Raw genomic sequence first — 18,114 nt, forward strand, 5'->3', positions numbered from 1 at the left:
TTTGCTCTGCATTTTAAGGGACATTGTCGCTAGCTGTGAACAGAAATTATACATATGTTGTATATTTTTTTACTGGTGCCATCCTGATCCCGTGGGAATTATGTGATAAAAAGTATATGTTACCATATATTATGACCTTTTTTATATTATTTTAGCTATTTCAGAAACAGATGTTCAGACAAAGTTACAGACAAACATTTGAAAACTTATTTATATTGTAAGTAAAAAAGAAAATAACTATAAAACTCAATAAATAACAGTAAATTGTTTGGTATTAAGAATGTTGTATTTTAATTTTATTTATTTATTTACTATTTTTATTATATTTATTTTTTATACTTTAAACCTTTTGAGATTTAAGTTGTTTTTGCCTGCAAAAATTATTTTATTTAATAGGAAAAAGTGCGGTCCTACCCGCCCGCGTAAACCCCGATTCCGGGGGAATTCCAGCATAAAAAGTAGCCTATTTATCACTCCAAAACCTTCTTCATTATCATATTTATTTATTTAATTATATGCACTTGAAAAAACAATTATTTTAAAATCACAGACAGACACTTCTTATTTGTTTAGATTTTTAGTTATACAATATCTATAATATATTGAATGAGCTTCTTTTCTTTAGTATCAAACATCTAAAAAGTTAGTGAACAAATGAACAATGATGAGTAAGAATATTAATATCATAGGATTATCTACTTTGTCTATATTTGTGTCCTACCTAAGACTATCCTAAAACTTGTACTTTGTAAAACAAAATCTTATATAAGAGTATGATCTACAGAGTGTAGTGACTTTGTGACAGCTTATTAACCATAGTTTGTAATACAAAATTAATTAAAAAATAACAAAACTGTAAAAATTAACGAACTTCATGTAATCTATACAAATAAATAAAATTGGAGTGTCTGTTTGTAATATTAAAATAACTGTTTTTTTCTAAATACATATGGATATAAACACAGAACATACATCACACAATTTTTGTCTGTCTGTCTGTTTGTTCCGGCTAATCTCTGAAATAGCTGGACAGATTTTGACGGGACTTTCACTGGATGATAGCTGATGTAATAAGGAGTAACTTAAGGCTACTTATATTATAGAAATTTATTTATTTTGTAATTCTGCGAACTGAACAATAATTGTTTTATGCGCGAATGAAGTCGCGGGCATAGCTAGTTATATAAATAAAAACACACAATAGATTTTGTTCAATATTCATATTTTTCAATTTTATTTCGATGATGAATTATAAATATGACTTTTGATTGAATTTTATTTCATATCAATATTAATAAAATTTACGAATATATGATTTAAAAAAATGTTAATAACAAAAATACCTGGATCTTTAACCCAATAGTTGATTGACTTGGGTGAAGACTCAACATAGCATTCGAGGGTAACGTCTGTGCCCAAAGGTGCACCTACGAGTTGGTTTGGTACTTGAATCACTGGGTGAACTGTAAAAAAAAATTGACGTACGACTGTATCGCAAAAATGTGATTTTAGGCATGAGTATCAAATCGCGTTCATAGTAATTTACATGTTTGATAAATGATTATTTTATCGATACGGTGACTAATAACATTAATGCGAATAAAATAAAGACATGAAAATATTATATCCACTATGTTTAAGCGTAATGCGCGATCTAAAATAATTAACCTATTATCCTCTGGGACAGTGTCACCTTGTGATTATTTTTACCCGCGCACCTTTCTGTCTAGTTTGCGCCATCTTGCAATAATGGTGTGATAAAATTTGGACTAATGCAGTATTGTCTTCTTATGCAATTTAGCGAAACTCAAAATATTACTACATTGTAAATAAACATTTACCAAAATAAATTGCAAAAATGAACATGGGCTAATTCTGAGGTAGTCATGTGATCTGAATAATATTATACACGTGAATGATGGTAAACGAAGAAAATATAAATTGATTGAAGGAAGGGTAACAACTGATAGAATGGAAGAAGATAAATATCATATGGCCTATTTCACACGACGAAGGAGCGGGATAGATGAATAATAGAGACCAGGACAAACAAATCTTATTTTAACAAATTAAGACTGATGACTTTTGCTATGGAGCTTAATTTCAATTAATTTTTTTTTTCTTTTTTTAAAAGAAATAAAAGAAATCTTCCGCTATCTACTCTATTAATATTACTGATCTGGTAATAACGCCAGAAACTTCATAAACTATAGATATTATTTTTTAGTTAATTATCATATTAACTCACAATGTACGCTTATATGAATCCTCTTGCTCACTGTAGGCGGAACTGCATTACTTGCGATACACAAGTATGTCCCCATTTCGGAACGCGATATCTTCGTCAACTTTAATACTTCACCTTGGTATGCCAGAACTGCAAACAAGAATCATTTGTTTATATCTACCATATTAAATTATTTGATTCATTTAATGAGAGAAAATTATGATGTTCTTAAAATATATATAAAAAAATTGGAGACTTTTCATTTTAAAATAATTTGTATCTTAGTTTTAATTAGCGTATCTGTGTGGATAATAATATATATAAATATTAATACGTGAAGTGAAAACTTTGTACACCTTCTTACGACAATGTACGACAGAGGAGTACAAAATTTCGCACACTTATAGTTTATATGGAGAAGGAGTGCATAATGCTTATATATTTTTTAAATTATGCATAAAAAATACATTAAATCAGTAAAAAACATTACACACACTATCATGTTTTTGTCACACACGCATATATACACTTTTGTTTGTTGTTAAAGTCTGTGGTTAAATTATGGTCGAATTTCGACCACTGGGCGACCACTAGTTAAAATTAAATACATTAAAAATAATATATGTATGTTCAATGTGACCATAATGATATTTTATTTATTAAATAATTAGATTCAGATAAGAATTTTAGTGATCCGCAAAAAGCGTTTTAACATTCGTACAATGCGACCTAGGAGTCTATTCAGCGGGGAACTCTACTAATTACGACAAACTTTAAACAATACTGGACGCGAAACTCATCCCGGGAATAGTCGCCGCGCAGCTCATTGTGGCACCACGAATGCGGTCACACAGACGTTCGTATTATTATACATATTCAGAAAAACAATGCCGTCCTTGCGCTATTCAGATAAACTAAGACAAATGAAATATTTTTCCTGCAGCCCGCCGAGTTCGCTGTAATTTGAGGTCACCAAGTTTGCTGCATTTTTCCAATTACCAGGCCTCAGATGATTTATTAAAATAGCGAGAATTTTTTGATATATAGTAATGTTTTTTCTTATATTAATAATTTTAATGGATTATTTTTTTACTAATTAGCGTGGTACAAAGTGGACTAAATTTATTAGTGTTCATTTCCAAAAAGTTGTCCACACTAAAGTGAAAAAGCCTTTACAGTAATAGTAGATGGTGCTTTTTTATTCATATCTGTATTCTACTAAATACATTTTACATTATATATAAAAAAATAACCCAAATCAATAAATAAAATACGAGATAAAACAATATTTGAATGTGTAATATTAATAAAATTAACGAATTTTATTTTCTATTTCTACCTGTATATTACTGTTATATAATAAGTAGCCATCAGCGCACGCTAATCAAAATAATCACGTGTCGTGTGCACTACGTTGATTTTATCTTTGACTGGTTTCGTCCCACATGGTCCCTATTTTGCTACCAATGTTACACAAACATTACGGAAATTGTATTCTGATCAGATAAGGCGGTGAACATAATTTTATCTTACATTTGAATAAATCCTTAACTAATATTTTTGGCTAAGCTAATATTGTTCTTATGTTTTTAAAATAATTATTTACATTATAAATTGCTAAAAAATATATTATTTTTTATTCTACGTATAGTAATTGTACGTAACATGATTTTGTACTATTGTACAATACCTTGTTATATTATTACATCTTGGTATATTTTTGTTTTAATAAATGTGTTCACAAGATTTGTTTGCGTACGAAGACAAACTTGAATGATGGAAAGCAAAGATGAGATATATAGACGTTACAAGTGACAGTACAAATACATATGTATTTCCTTACAGTTTATATCAGAAACATTAATAAGAAACTTTTGAGCGCGAGGTTTGATTACCCATTATAATATCTTAGGCATGTTGTTGAAAAGTAAAAGAAAAATAAGGCTGCGAAGTTAACAAACAGATTTCAAAGTATATTCTGAAACAAGTAATATAAAGAGATTATGGAATCAATTCATACAATATACATATATAACATATACACAAACCCTCATATACAACTAAAATTAATTGTTTGAATTAAATTATTGGATCATTATTTGTGCTATCAACCCTGAATCGCAAAACTAATTGCTTTTTTGACTGTCCAAAAATATTAAATAATTCTTAATATTATCACTAGAGAGCAAACCTAAAATATTGGCGTAGATGGTATACATGAAATATAATCAACTACAAGATAAAAAAATGTATTTGGAATTGAGTAGACGAAATAAAAAGTATTTTATTAACCTTCCTATAATCACGCTTTGGTCTGACTGACGATATACTTTTGCCTATTTAAAAAAAGTGGAAATCTTTAGAACTATGGATTTTTTGTTAGTCTCATGATTCATGGCTATCTTCAAATTAATGAAGCGCAATATATCGCTGTATTCACGACATCGATCGCTATGTCAGACCGATGCGAATTTACGTCACAAAATTATAAAAGAAATACTTTAGAATACTTTTAGTTTTACTTTTTTTTAATGACTATTAATTTCTATATAATAATACCTTAAATTATTTTTGATTACATCATATACCTAACCTAAAAATTGACGAAAAATACATAAGAGGAGCGGTTGTATGAAATTTGCTTTTAGGGTAGCCCACAGTTATAGAACACAACAAAAAAGGATGTTTTAATTACTGGTTTTCAAAAAAAGTACAATAGACTGTACTGTATAATTGCATATATTGTAAAAATATATTTTGTATGGATCATGCTATTATGACATGTCCTGATTACTCTGTTGAGTTATATGAAGTGGTTCAAATTTTTTTCATCCTGATTCTATATAATTATGTTCTTTTTTTTTTGTAGGTAATAAAATTTGAGCTATTTTTCCAAGATTGTAATGAGCAACTGTTAGATGGTAATAAAAGTAAATATTTCCTATAAGTCTCTGTTTGATATATTTTTATATATTCCTGTCTATAATCAAACTTTATTTCATGATATAATTTTACTAAATAATCCATTAAAACGCTTTTAATACTTTCGGTCCCATAGACCGTGCGAAGTATACGTTTCACACCTTTTCACGGTATAGGAAGGTTAAAGGTTGGAAATTTTAACAAGATTTTCTTGTAACAAGAGTGTGAAATTAGTGGGAATTGAATAAAGGAACAAACAAGTAAGGTTGTGTCAATATTTTAAGTTAAATAAGTTTTATTTTATTTATTATGCCTTTCAAATAATTCAGTGGGCGTAATTACAGTCATCAGTTATTAACGAACTCTGCAAATGTTTCCCAAAGATGATAAACATGTTCATTTTTAGTACAAGGATCATAAAATAATAGTATTTCTTCAGGAATCAAGTAATGCTTTGTTCATGTTAATGTGTTCGAGTTTTATAACAGTTGTTTTTCATTTAGATTTCTCAAAATTAAAATCGTATGAGATAACAATTAAACGGTAACAATTGCATAATGAAGTAATTGAGCTGCACTGAAACGTCGCGTTTAGCAAAGCGCAATCAGACAAATTGGTCGTACCTGCTGTAGTAGGAATATATAAAGTATGTAACTTTAACTGCAAAATAAAGGCGTAACTAAGGCTTAAAGTAGTTTCACCAAGTAGGTAGGTATATTTAATTACTACTATGTCTAGAGCTAGGAGATGGAAATACCTTGTTTAATGTTATAGACTAATACAAGATTATATAGCTATTTTTTCTTTGTTAAAGAACCTTTTAACTTTTTTACCTTGTTTAAATAAGGAGATAATTATAAAAAATATTACTATTAAAGTTATTGTTTTCTACCTTTAGTTTTAGCTCCAGTGTTATCTCTAACAACAATTTCCTGTCCATCTTCCCGTTTCCACATAACTCTTGGTTGAGGGATTCCACGCGCCTTACATGACAGCCTCGCCGTGCCACCTTCGGGAACCATCGTATCTCCTGATGTTTCTTCGGGGATAAAATCGGGTGGTATTACCACTTCTAGGTATCCCATCTGATAAAATAAAATTTAGAGAAGCTTATTACTTGTTCAAATATTTTTGTAGAAGACACTGTATATACGTATAATCCAGCATTTAATTAACCTAAGTACATATTTTATTTTATTTACTTGTGTTATAGCTAGTTTATTAGTTAATTTAAAGATTTTATTACTTAATATAATTTATCTAAATAGGTTGATAAATTATTTCAATTATGAGACACGATTGACCTGGACAATTTCGCCTTCAGAATCCCGTAAAAGTAAGTTATTTTTAATTAGATATTAAAAGTTTTACGAAATTACAAGCAGTATCAAGGTGCCCCTACACTTGTTTGATAATAAAAATGTAATGCCGACGCAGTTGTATAATAATAAAAATGTAAATATTTTATCAGATTTTGCATTTAAAACGTAGAATTTAAAAACAAACGAGGTTTTAAGTATTTTGAAATAAGAGCTCATGGCTTTTTATGGAGTTAAATATATTTTGCAAACTCGTAATTAAAAAATAATAATTTATATAAGAGAGTACCTTTTACTTTAATGATATCATCATATATTTTTTTAGGATTACACAGTTTAGAACTAAATAATTTAAACATTTTTGAATATCATATCAAAAATTGACCGCTCCAGCGGGGTTCGAACCCGCGTCTCCGACTTACCGTGTCGGCGCTCTAGCCAATTAAGCTATGGAACGATGCACCCGCTCGAGCGAAATTTTCGATATGATAATTTTTAATTTCGGTTTAAGCGAACCGTGGCGCCGTCTATAGTGAGCTCTTTACAGAAACCCGTAACTATTCAAAGTTTCATATTACAATGAAAATCTTTGACAGGAGACGACACCGTGCTATTTTTAATATCTAAGATTTTATTTTTGTGTTACCCACATTAGGAATTCTAAACATTTTTGAATATCATATCAAAAATTGACCGCTCCAGCGGGGTTCGAACCCGCGTCTTCGACATACCGTGTCGACGCTCTAGCCAATTAAGCTATGGAACGATATACTCGCTAGAGCGAAACCTTTGATATGATGATTTTTACTTTCGGTTTAAGCGAACCGTGGCGCCGTCTATAGTGAGTTCTTTACAGAGACTCGTAACTATTCAAAGTTTCATATTACAATGAAAATCTTTGACAGGAGACGACACCATGCTATTTTTAATATGTACGATTTTTTTTTTATTTTTGTGTTACCCACAATTAGGAATTCTAAACATTTTTGAATATCATATCAAAAATTGACCGCTCCAGCGGGATTCGAACCCGCGTCTTCGACATACCGTGTCGACGCTCTAGCCAATTAAGCTATGGAACGATATACTCGCTAGAGCGAAACCTTTGATATGATGATTTTTACTTTCGGTTTAAGCGAACCGAAAAAGTTTAGAATCAAAATGTTTAGAATTCCTAATTGTGGGTAACACAAAAAAAAAAAAAAAAAATCGTACATATTAAATAATTTAAATATAATAAAATGAAAATGAGAAACCGTTACATTAAATAATTACACCTTGTATTTTAATATCGTAGTTTAAACGTAAAAACAACTTCACTGGTCAAAAATAATTTCAAATGGTCTAATAACAAAGAATTTGCCTTGAAGCAACTACTGTTCTACTTTTTACTCCAATTCTTTTTCAGTTAAAGCTGTTCAACTTTGGAACGCTCTACCTCTTCCTATAAAACAAGCCCAATCCCTGTCTTGCTTTAAAAAATACCTCAAGGCGCACTATTTGTCACTTAGTACGTCATAATTGTTTTTATCTCTGCATAACATATTGTAGGAGTATCGCTTCACTTGTATTTTGTATTCTATGCTATTATTCATATTATATGTATTTCGTTTATATGTAGGTATAGTATTTTTATGCGTATGTATATATATGTGTATGTATGTCTGTGTATATATATATATGTGTGTGTATATATATATATATGTTTGTATGTATGTATCTATGTATGTGTGTATGTATTGTGCTGTATATGTATGTGTATTTATACTCGATAGTTGATATTGTTCTAGGTGACACTAATTGTCACTTCTCTGTATACACTTCCCCTACCGCTTTTTCACTACGCTGTGTCCTATATGCCCAAAGGTTGTCTGGAAGAGATCGCTACTCTAGCGATAAGACCGCCTTTGTACACTGTTTTATTTTTATTTTATTTTTATTTGTGATATGTTATTGTGTTGATTGTTGTTGTGTACAATAAAGAGTATCTATCTATCTATCTATCTACTGTCACATAATGTTCATTATGCTGAAAAGAGCCGTTGAAAAACTAAAATGTTTGTTTTACATTGTTGTTTTGTATCTATCTTAAAATTGAGTGTGTATCTTAAAATTGAAAGTTTACTAAAGATTTTTACTAAATCTGATTTTTTAATAAACATGGAACTTGGGCGTTATTTTCTGTTGTTATAAAACCTTATATTTCAGTTAAATTGAGCCATTAATTATATATTTTTTTCCTTTCTTTGAACACAAGATTTAGGTTGATATAACTACTTAGTATAAAACAAAGTCGCTTCCCGCTGTCTGTATGCTTTGATCTTTAAAACTACGCAACGGATTTTGATGCGGTTTTCTTAAGTAAATAGAGTGATTTCAGAGAAAGGTTAATATGTATAGTACATGCATAATATAGTAGAGAAACACTGATAGTTTTAGAGGTTTTTAATTTGATATCGTAAATAAACATATTTTTTTGCGCTCATATTGCAAATATTTATTTTATATTTAGTATCAGCCGTGCGAAGCCGGGGCGGGTTTCTAGTAATTGATAAATATATTCTTTATCAAACTCACAAATATTCATTCACGTTTACAGTTACTAATAATCTAGAAAAAATATTTCATCTCGAAAACTTTGTGGTTTATTACTTGAACGGAAGTTATAAAGTCGGTATAGTCAATCAATAATTTTACAATATTAAACATATTTACAAAATAAGAGTATTAAAATATAAAGCATACGCTAAAAACGCATAAAAGATTTCTATTCAAAAATACTTGATTTAGACGCTATAAGTGTTATTAAGTGTTATTAATTTAAGATTAATACTACGGTTATAGGAAGGATTCTATATGATTGTTGAAGTGAATTGAATCAAAAGCGGCTTTCATAAAATGCATTATATCGTGCAGCTTTTCGACTCAATAATCACATTTTGAAATAATTGAAACCCTTTCAGTTTTGAGCACGATATACTGAAGCGGGCGTCGAATGTTAAACAGGCAGAAGAGGCAATTTGTTTTACGATGTTCGTTATGGTAATTTTATTACTACCTCATTGATGATGACTTTTTAAAATTTATTTTCATATTATTTCAGTATAAGAAACGTGATTATGCTTATACATGTAAATAATATGAGACTACACGCGAGAGAACGAAAGTAGCCGACATAGCCCACAGAATTAGCAAGTTGAAGTGGCAGTGGGCATCTGTGTGTCAGGACCGATGGCCGTTGGAGCGACGGGTCCTTGAGTGGAGACCGCGTCTTGGCAAACACAGTGTAGGATGTCCTCCGGCCGTTGGACCGACGATCTACGTAAGATTGCCTGTGTAGGCTGGATGAGAATTGCGGAAAACCGGGATGTCTGGCGCGAACTTGGGGGGGGGGGGGGGGGATTGCAATAGGCTAAACTGACTGACTGACTGATGTAATAATGTATCTAACTAGAAAATGTATACGTAGTAATATGGACTAGCTGTGCCCCGCAGTTTCACCTGCGTTCATTTGAGGATAAATAGCCTAATAATAAAATAATAATTGCCTTTCTAAGTAAATGGGCTATCCAACAAAAATAATTATTCAATTCAAACCAGTAGTTCCTGAGATTAGCGCGTTTAAACAAACAAACACATTTTTTAGCTTAGATGTTTAGATTTGCTCGCAAAAGTTGTCGTATTTAATAGAAAACGTTTGGTTATTTCATATATATCTGGGTGGTAGTACTTGCGCGCGCTCAACTCGGTTTATCCCTCGTAAATCCCGAGTTTCGGGATTAAAAGTAGCCTATATTTTGCTATACAATTTCCTCTAGTGAAAGTTCCATAAAAATTGGTTTACCCGTTCCGAAAATTAACCCGAATAAACAGAAAAACAGGACAGACAAACATTAATAATAATAATAATAATAATAAAAACTCTTTATTGTACACCAAGAGTGAGCAAAAATACAAAAATAAAAATAGGAGTTAAGTACAAAAGGCGGCCTTATCGCTAATGAGCGATCTCTTCTAGACTTGTAGACAGTTTAGGTGTACAGTTTTACCTAAACATATACAATATATTTAGACAAAAAAATAATGTAAAAAAAAAATAATAATAAATTAAAATAAAGTATATGTATGTACATGGCATATATAAATGGAAAGTTGTAATAGACATACATAGACGTATATAAAGTTAATGAATTATTATGATAAGATTCAAAGTGAGGACAGGAGATAATATGTGACTAGATAGAAGGATTAAAATTGAAAGAAATAGTGTTTCCCCGACTTCTTGAAAATTGGAAGGGATTCAACGCGTCTGATGGGCAAAGGAAGGGAGTTCCAAAGCCGAACAGCTTGGACAGTAAATGACATTTTAATTTTTCTTTTGTTTTTTACACTTTTTTGTATTATACACTTGAGTGTATTATACACTTGATACAGGTACCTTGAAATCACATAAAGACACTTTAATTTTATTCATATAACTAAGGATTTTCTTAGTAGAAGCTGATAATAGCTATAGCATAAGCTGAAAAATATAAACACAATAGAATTTAATAATATAACAATATTTATAAAATGAACTGATATTATTCTCAGAAATAAATCAAGCAAAAACATACGTATTTCGATTTTTCTCAGACAGATGTAGACTTATTTTGTTTCATTACTCAGTAGACACTTTGTATCTACAAAGGTATATATCGAAAATATTATATACATTAGGAATACGGTTTTCAATATTTAGAAGCATAAACATTATTTTTAAATGGAAACAATTATAAAAAGTAATGTAAATGTCGCAGTAGTAGATTTTCACCGTCTTTGCTGTTTGATTTCTAACCACACTTAATAAGCACATTTAAATTTTATATCGTTTACTTACTCACCGTTTATTTAATTTTGTTGTAAAATAATAATTTGCTTAGAAATGTTACCACGTAAAATTTAATGATATTTAATGTAATTTTAAGCTCTGATAGAAGTAGTTAGAACAATAACAATCATGATTACGATTGTTTCAAAAGTCGTTATTATTCCAGAGTAAATTAGTGTAAGCTTTTTGTGTATTCCAATATAATATTTCTGATTATGATAATTGTATTATATATTGTTGCTGTAAAAATATTTTCAATTAAAATACGTATAACAAATGAAGTTAAATTATATATTTATTTATAGAAATTTATTATTTATAAAAGCGAAGACAGAATCCTGATTGGCCTTTTTTCCTGTCTTATTATCTTTTTTGGCGTTCTTTCTCTTATTTATATATTACTAGCTGACCTGGCGAACTTCGTATCGCCTTATTTTTTCCTGAAATATAATAATAACATAATATATCAAAATAAAATATAGCCTATCTTTTAAGTTGGATCGAACTGCACATGGTGTGCGAATTTTATTATAATCGGTTAAGTGGTTTAGGAGTCCATTGAGATTCTTATTATTGTTCTTTTAAACTTCTTTTGTTATCACTTTCATTAGTTATTACTAATATTATTATTTATATTTAATATTATTTTATTAATGGCCAAAGAACAAATTTTCTTTCTTTCTTTAGATATTTAATAAGTAAATTTTATGTGCATTAATAAGACTAGTATCTAAATTATGTATTTTTGTTTATGTTGATGTCTTTTACTATTATTAATTACTGACAACAACTGAATTAGGACTTTTTTCAAGACAAGAACTAAACTGTCCTAAAAAAAACTATTGTCTAAAAAACAATAAAAAGGGAAGGTGTTTAAATAATAATGACTTTTGAATCTATAAATATTGGGACATTGATTGATTCAATTACTTGCATTTGATTTTAAATTAAGCGTATGCTTGTAATGTATATAATACATTGACGTCGTACCTCTACATCGGTTTACCGTTATAGTTCCTTTTCTGAAAAAACGGCTATTTAGAAATTAGAATATGTATTTTAAAACGCTCAGTTACTCGTAATTAGCTATCTGTATAAAAAATGATAGTTTTAGTACAACGGTTGCTAAATATACATTCAAAAATGAGTCCACGTGTCACCCTTAAACTTTAGGTTTAGTCATTTTGTATAAGTTTTTTGGCTCGTCGATTTGTGTGATTTGAGTACATAGATTACTTACATTATACTGGTCGATTTGCAAGTGTATATCTACGCTTATACGCTTCAGTTTGTAACATCCCACTACTGGGCATAGGCCTCTTTCCCCATGTAGGAGAAGGATCAGAGCTTAATCTACCATGCTGCTCCAATGCGGGTTGGCGTATATATTCCCCATGAGTAACGATCGCTATCAGGTACATGATAATAACCGGGACCGACAGCTTAACGTGCTCTCCGAGGCACAGTAGGGAGACCCACAAGGAATAAAAACCGACACATTTTGTTTCCTTAGAAATACTATAAAGCCAATAATGTTTTATTTTGAAGAAAAAAAAAATGTCTTTACAATTAATTAGTTCCTTTTTAGTAAGTGAGTGAGTGATAAATACTTATTACGAGCAAGGATTAAAAACCAGACCGGAAATAAATATTTGTATAAATACAAATATCTACTCCGAGCGGGAAGCGAACCCGCGATCGTCGGTGTTTAGGAACCGCCTACACGGCAGTTAGCGGTTATATAATGTATTATAAAGTTGTGGTAGATATACTACCACAACTTTATGATAAATTCCAATAAAAAAACGAATTCCTATTACAAAATATTTTAGCTAATAATAATAGTTTTGACCTAGATTATACTAAAAAAATAATTTGCTCACCTGACTCTTCATAGGGTCTGTATTTATTTGGCACATGTACTGCCCTCGGTCTTCTTCTTGCACGTTCTTGATATGCAGGTACCAGGTCGAGTGATCGGCGTGCGATACCGACACTCGGTGGTTGTGCGTGATCACGTGCTCGTGTATAGCCTGTATCGCCTTTGTATCCGCCTTCACCCAGCCCACCTGAACAAAAGGTGATTTATTGAAATTGGAGATTAATTTCCCTTTTATACTGCTATAATGCGAAATTTCTAAATTTAACGTGAGTTATTTGAATGGATCTTTCAAAGATTCAGTTAACATGCAAAGGTTTATCTATTTTATATTAATGATAAATAATAAACGCCTTGCTTAATTTCCGACACATTTTGTTTCCTTATAAAGTCAGTAATGGAATTTAAAAAAAAAAAAACTTTTTTTAATTGTCTTTATAATCACTTAGTTACTTTTTAGTAAGTGAGTGAGTGATTAATACTTATTAGGAACAGTTAAATAGCATTTCGTACAGATAGCTTATATTAATTACGTTACAGTTATTTTAAATAGCTGCATTAATAAAATATACAGCGAAAAGCTTTTTGCTTTATAGTCTTTATTTCTTTAAAAAGAACAGTTGGTTTTTTTGTTAATTTTATTTATTGCAAAATTACAGCTTTTTCGTATAAAAACCTTGTTTTATTAGTATTAATTATATCAAAATACCACCCACAAAAAAGAATACTTAATTTCATTCAGTGTATTTAAAAAAAATCTATCGCCTTCTTAAAAAAAAAAAATGTTACCATTGTAGCTGAGAAGTCTTAGAATCTCGTAGATTGTATAGAAATATTTAGTATAATATTAATAATATATTTTGTTTCGTAATATTATATTTAACAGATACCTGTTTGTAGCCAAATAAATATAATAAAATGCTACATTTTATTAGGACACATTTTATATTCTTGCAATTTAGTTCTACAAAATAATATACATAATTAATAAAAAACATTCACTCACTTCTGTATTGTGTACTATTTAAACCAACTAGTCCTTTATACTTGAAGAACAAATTTGAATTCGTTGGAGATCACAGTAAAGTACTTCGTTCGTCTGGAAATCTTACGCTTAGAATGCCTGTACATAAGACCAAATATTATCGAGGTTCATTTGCTGTTCAGGCTATTATTTTGTGGAATACTTTACCCTTACATATTCGCAAAGCTCAAAGCATTGGTTCATTTAAAAAACTTGTAAAAGACCATTTCTCCTGTCTCTTAATAGGACTTAATTATATATATATATATATATATATATATATATATATGTATAAATGTTTGTATGTATGTATATATGTATGTGTGTATTATTTACCGTGTACTTATATTTTATTGTTATGTACGTGTATTTTTATACCTATAGGAATATTGAGTAGTTTATTATATATATTTTATTTGTATTATTTGTATCTCATTTTGTTTGATGTACGTTTATTATACACCACCTACTTATTTCTTTTTTTTTCCTCTAATCCTAACCCTAAGGTTGCCTGGAAGAAATCGCTATCGAGCGATAAGGCCGCCTCATTGTGCATTATACTTTTTTTTTTCTTTACAATTCTGTATGAAATTACTTTGTGTGGTGTACAATAAAGAATAAATAAAAATAAAAAAAAAATAGGTAAAAAAACTTTTTAAGTTAAACGGTTTTATGTTAAACATACATTGCAATGTTTAAGATAAATGTACTAAAAACCAAAAAATAATAAAATAGATACAGTCGTGGGAATTATAAACATATGCATAGACTAGACTAAAATAAAGCCGTGGGGCACGTCAATTGTCTACAATCGTTGATTAAAATGTTTGTTTTGTAATGTTACACTATAATTAGGCAGTTGTTCAACCGACAAAGATGGACGTGTGATAAGTAGGGCTAGAATGTGGAAACAAGCTAGCAAGCTCGATTATAAGCGAGTTTTAGGGTTTCATATTGGTAAGCGAGTAGTACTTTTATCATATGTTTTGTCGATTAAAGACAAACTACGAGCAATGAAACGATTCCTCGCCAGCCAGCAGTGTGAATGTCCAACGATAAACTAGTTGAAACATCTCTTTTATTTACATGGAGTGTATAACTATTGGAATTTCCATGAGCAAGAAAATAGTAAGTAATTTCCTCACCGTCTGCGGGCCAACTGCCTATTTTAACGACGAATTAAACGATTCTTCTATCGCACATTAAGTCGATAATTTGTAGACAATTGACGTGCCCCACGGTTTTATTTTAGTCTAGTCTATGCATATGTTTATAATTCCCACGACTGTATCTATTTTATTATTTTTTGGTTTTTAGTACATTTATCTTAAACATTGCAATGTATGTTTAACATAAAACCGTTTAACTTAAAAAGTTTTTTTACCTATTTTTATTTTCTAGTTTTTAGTTTTTTAGTTTTTATTTCGCATTCTGTTTAATTCATTTAGTGCTTCATTATTGCAAGGCCCATCTTAAATATTGAGGTTGTATAGTGCACTGTATTCTTCTTGTCAAGCCCTTTTATTTGATACCCGTATTGGTGGGATTGATAAAAATTGTTATCAGACATTTGGTAGCGGCGGCCAGCTTAGATTTCAATTTTGCATAGTAAATTGTATTCTACTTGTTGAGACCTTTCATTTGATACCCATGTTGATGGGATTGATAAAATCTAAGTTATCCGCCATTTTGTAGAGGCCGCCATCTTGGATTTTAATTTTATATAGTACATTGATTATACTGGTTGAGCACTTTCATTTGATACCCATATTGATGGGATCGATAAAACCTACGTTATCCGCCATTTTGTAGCGGCCGCCATCTCGTATTTCAATTTTTTATAGTATATTGTATTCTGCTTGTTGAGCCCTTTCATTTGATACCCATATTGATGGGTGTAATAAAACATAAATTATCCGCCATTTTGTAGCGGCGGCCATCTTGAATTTATAATGATAATGAATAAACATAATTGTATTGTCACCAAAATCCAAAGTGTATACAAAATTTCAGATTAATCGGTTGACAGGAAGAGGGTGAAATTTGAATTACTAAATTTGACCCAAGAATAAATAATAAATAAAAAATAAAACAAACGGGGTGAGCTAAATAAAACCGTTTAAAAATAAAAAAACGGTAATGTCTACACTATTGCGAGCTTGCACGGTACATACATTTTTCTAATTCAGTTGAACTGACTAATGGTTAGTTTGGGATATTTGTATTTGATTTTCAACCCTGTGAGCCTATAATTTATACGCTATGTGTATGACGTCAACATCTCGTACGTTTCACCTCATTAGTCAACATAAATGATTAGCATACAATTTATGTTTGCAGAGATAAGGCGTTCACGGCTAAGTGTAAGCACCAATAACTTGTCAGCTCTACACACGATCAATAAACTATTTAAATTGCTACTGAAACTAAATGAATTGATAGTTGGTTTAAAATGACATATATGATTAAAGGTGAATAATATATCTATTAATTTACGGTTTGGCTGTAAGATTACACTCTTCAAATAATGTACTCACTCGATAATTGCCTAAATTGACGACTATACACTTGAAAGTCGCATCGCGGCCGATGGGAACTGTCAGGTTGGTGATTGGTTCTCCAAATTCCGGTACTTCTACTCCTCCTGCCAAAAACATTTCATTATAAGAATAATTATGCGTAATAAAAAAATGTGATGAAAATTTCACGTGTTTGTATATTTTAGAATATCGTAAAATTATATTTGTTAATGACCAGTGTAGATAATAATGATGGACAAGTTTTTTGGCAACATTAGGAACTACATTGTTAAAAAAAAGCAATAAGCAATTGATATAATTGATATAATAATGTAATATTTTCTCAAAACTGAGTAGATTTTATTACAAATTATTTGTATAGATAAAATTGAGCATTTATTTTTGTTCATTTGTTTATTTAGTTTAATATCTTTTATTAGTGGGTAATTTTATAGTTTCGTATATTTAAATAGTGGTAAAAGAGGTCACAAACACGAAGAAGATTGATTACTCTACTGGTCGGGGTTGCAACCTTCGTTAGGTAACAAAAATAAAGAAAATAGAATTAATTTAGTTAAAAACCCATTACCTAAAACAAATTAAGAATGCGAGTAAACACCTTATAATAAATGTGTTTGCAGACAAAGAAAAACCGACTTCAATTATATCGATGTATGTAATACGTAACGTAGGTAGACGACAAAATAGTCGAACATACATTAAAAAAAAGTATATACGGTCGGATTGAGTAACCTCCTCCTTTTTTTGAAGTCGGTTAGTAAAAATGATGTGCTAGAGGATTGTGATATGTACAAGACAACTGTTGTAGTGTAGTGGTGCGGAGTTAGTAGCATACAGGCTCCTTAACTAATACATATATATATTTGTACAAATATTTATTTACGATCTGAGTGACTGTTCCTTTGGATCTTCCTACAGTGCCTCGGAGAGTAGGTGCGTAAAACTGTCGGTCTCGGTTTTTATCATAAACACCTGATGTCGATCGTTATTTATAGTTGTGAATATATCTACTAGTGGATCAGTTTGATGAATGAAGCTTATAGTCGATCGACGAAGCTTTAAGTCAACCCTGCTACTGCAGAAAAAGACTTGTAAATATAACTTTTGTGGAAATTGATATAATTGTAAATATGAGCATTAAATATATACATATTTTATTTGAATAAATACTTTAGAAGATATCAAGTTAAAACTACTGAGAACAAAATTCTAGTACTCGCTCAGGTGCCACAGGGCGATAGGCACTACCGCTCTCTTCATATCCCCTATTTTATTACAAATGGCATGTTGAGCGCACTATCTTACCCTAAATAAATAGTAGTGACAACACGTA

The 18,114-nt window shown here is 30.3% G+C and overlaps 1 protein-coding gene across 1 annotated transcript in view; it reads right to left on the reverse strand.

The window, feature by feature from the left end:
- Nucleotides 1-18,114, reverse strand: part of LOC123661448 (lachesin-like) — a 72,117-nt gene that overhangs the window by 5,137 nt on the left and 48,866 nt on the right. The window contains exons 2-6 of the mRNA XM_045596438.1: nt 16,779-16,885; nt 13,222-13,407; nt 6,042-6,234; nt 2,249-2,377; nt 1,344-1,463 (exon numbers count right to left, since the gene is read on the reverse strand). Coding sequence (XP_045452394.1) covers nt 1,344-1,463; nt 2,249-2,377; nt 6,042-6,234; nt 13,222-13,407; nt 16,779-16,885 — 735 coding nt within the window. The remainder of the gene's footprint in view (nt 1-1,343; nt 1,464-2,248; nt 2,378-6,041; nt 6,235-13,221; nt 13,408-16,778; nt 16,886-18,114) is intronic.

The sequence above is a fragment of the Melitaea cinxia genome, chromosome 1 (assembly GCF_905220565.1).
Source record: "Melitaea cinxia chromosome 1, ilMelCinx1.1, whole genome shotgun sequence".
In the NCBI taxonomy this organism is placed as follows: Eukaryota; Metazoa; Arthropoda; class Insecta; order Lepidoptera; family Nymphalidae; genus Melitaea; species Melitaea cinxia.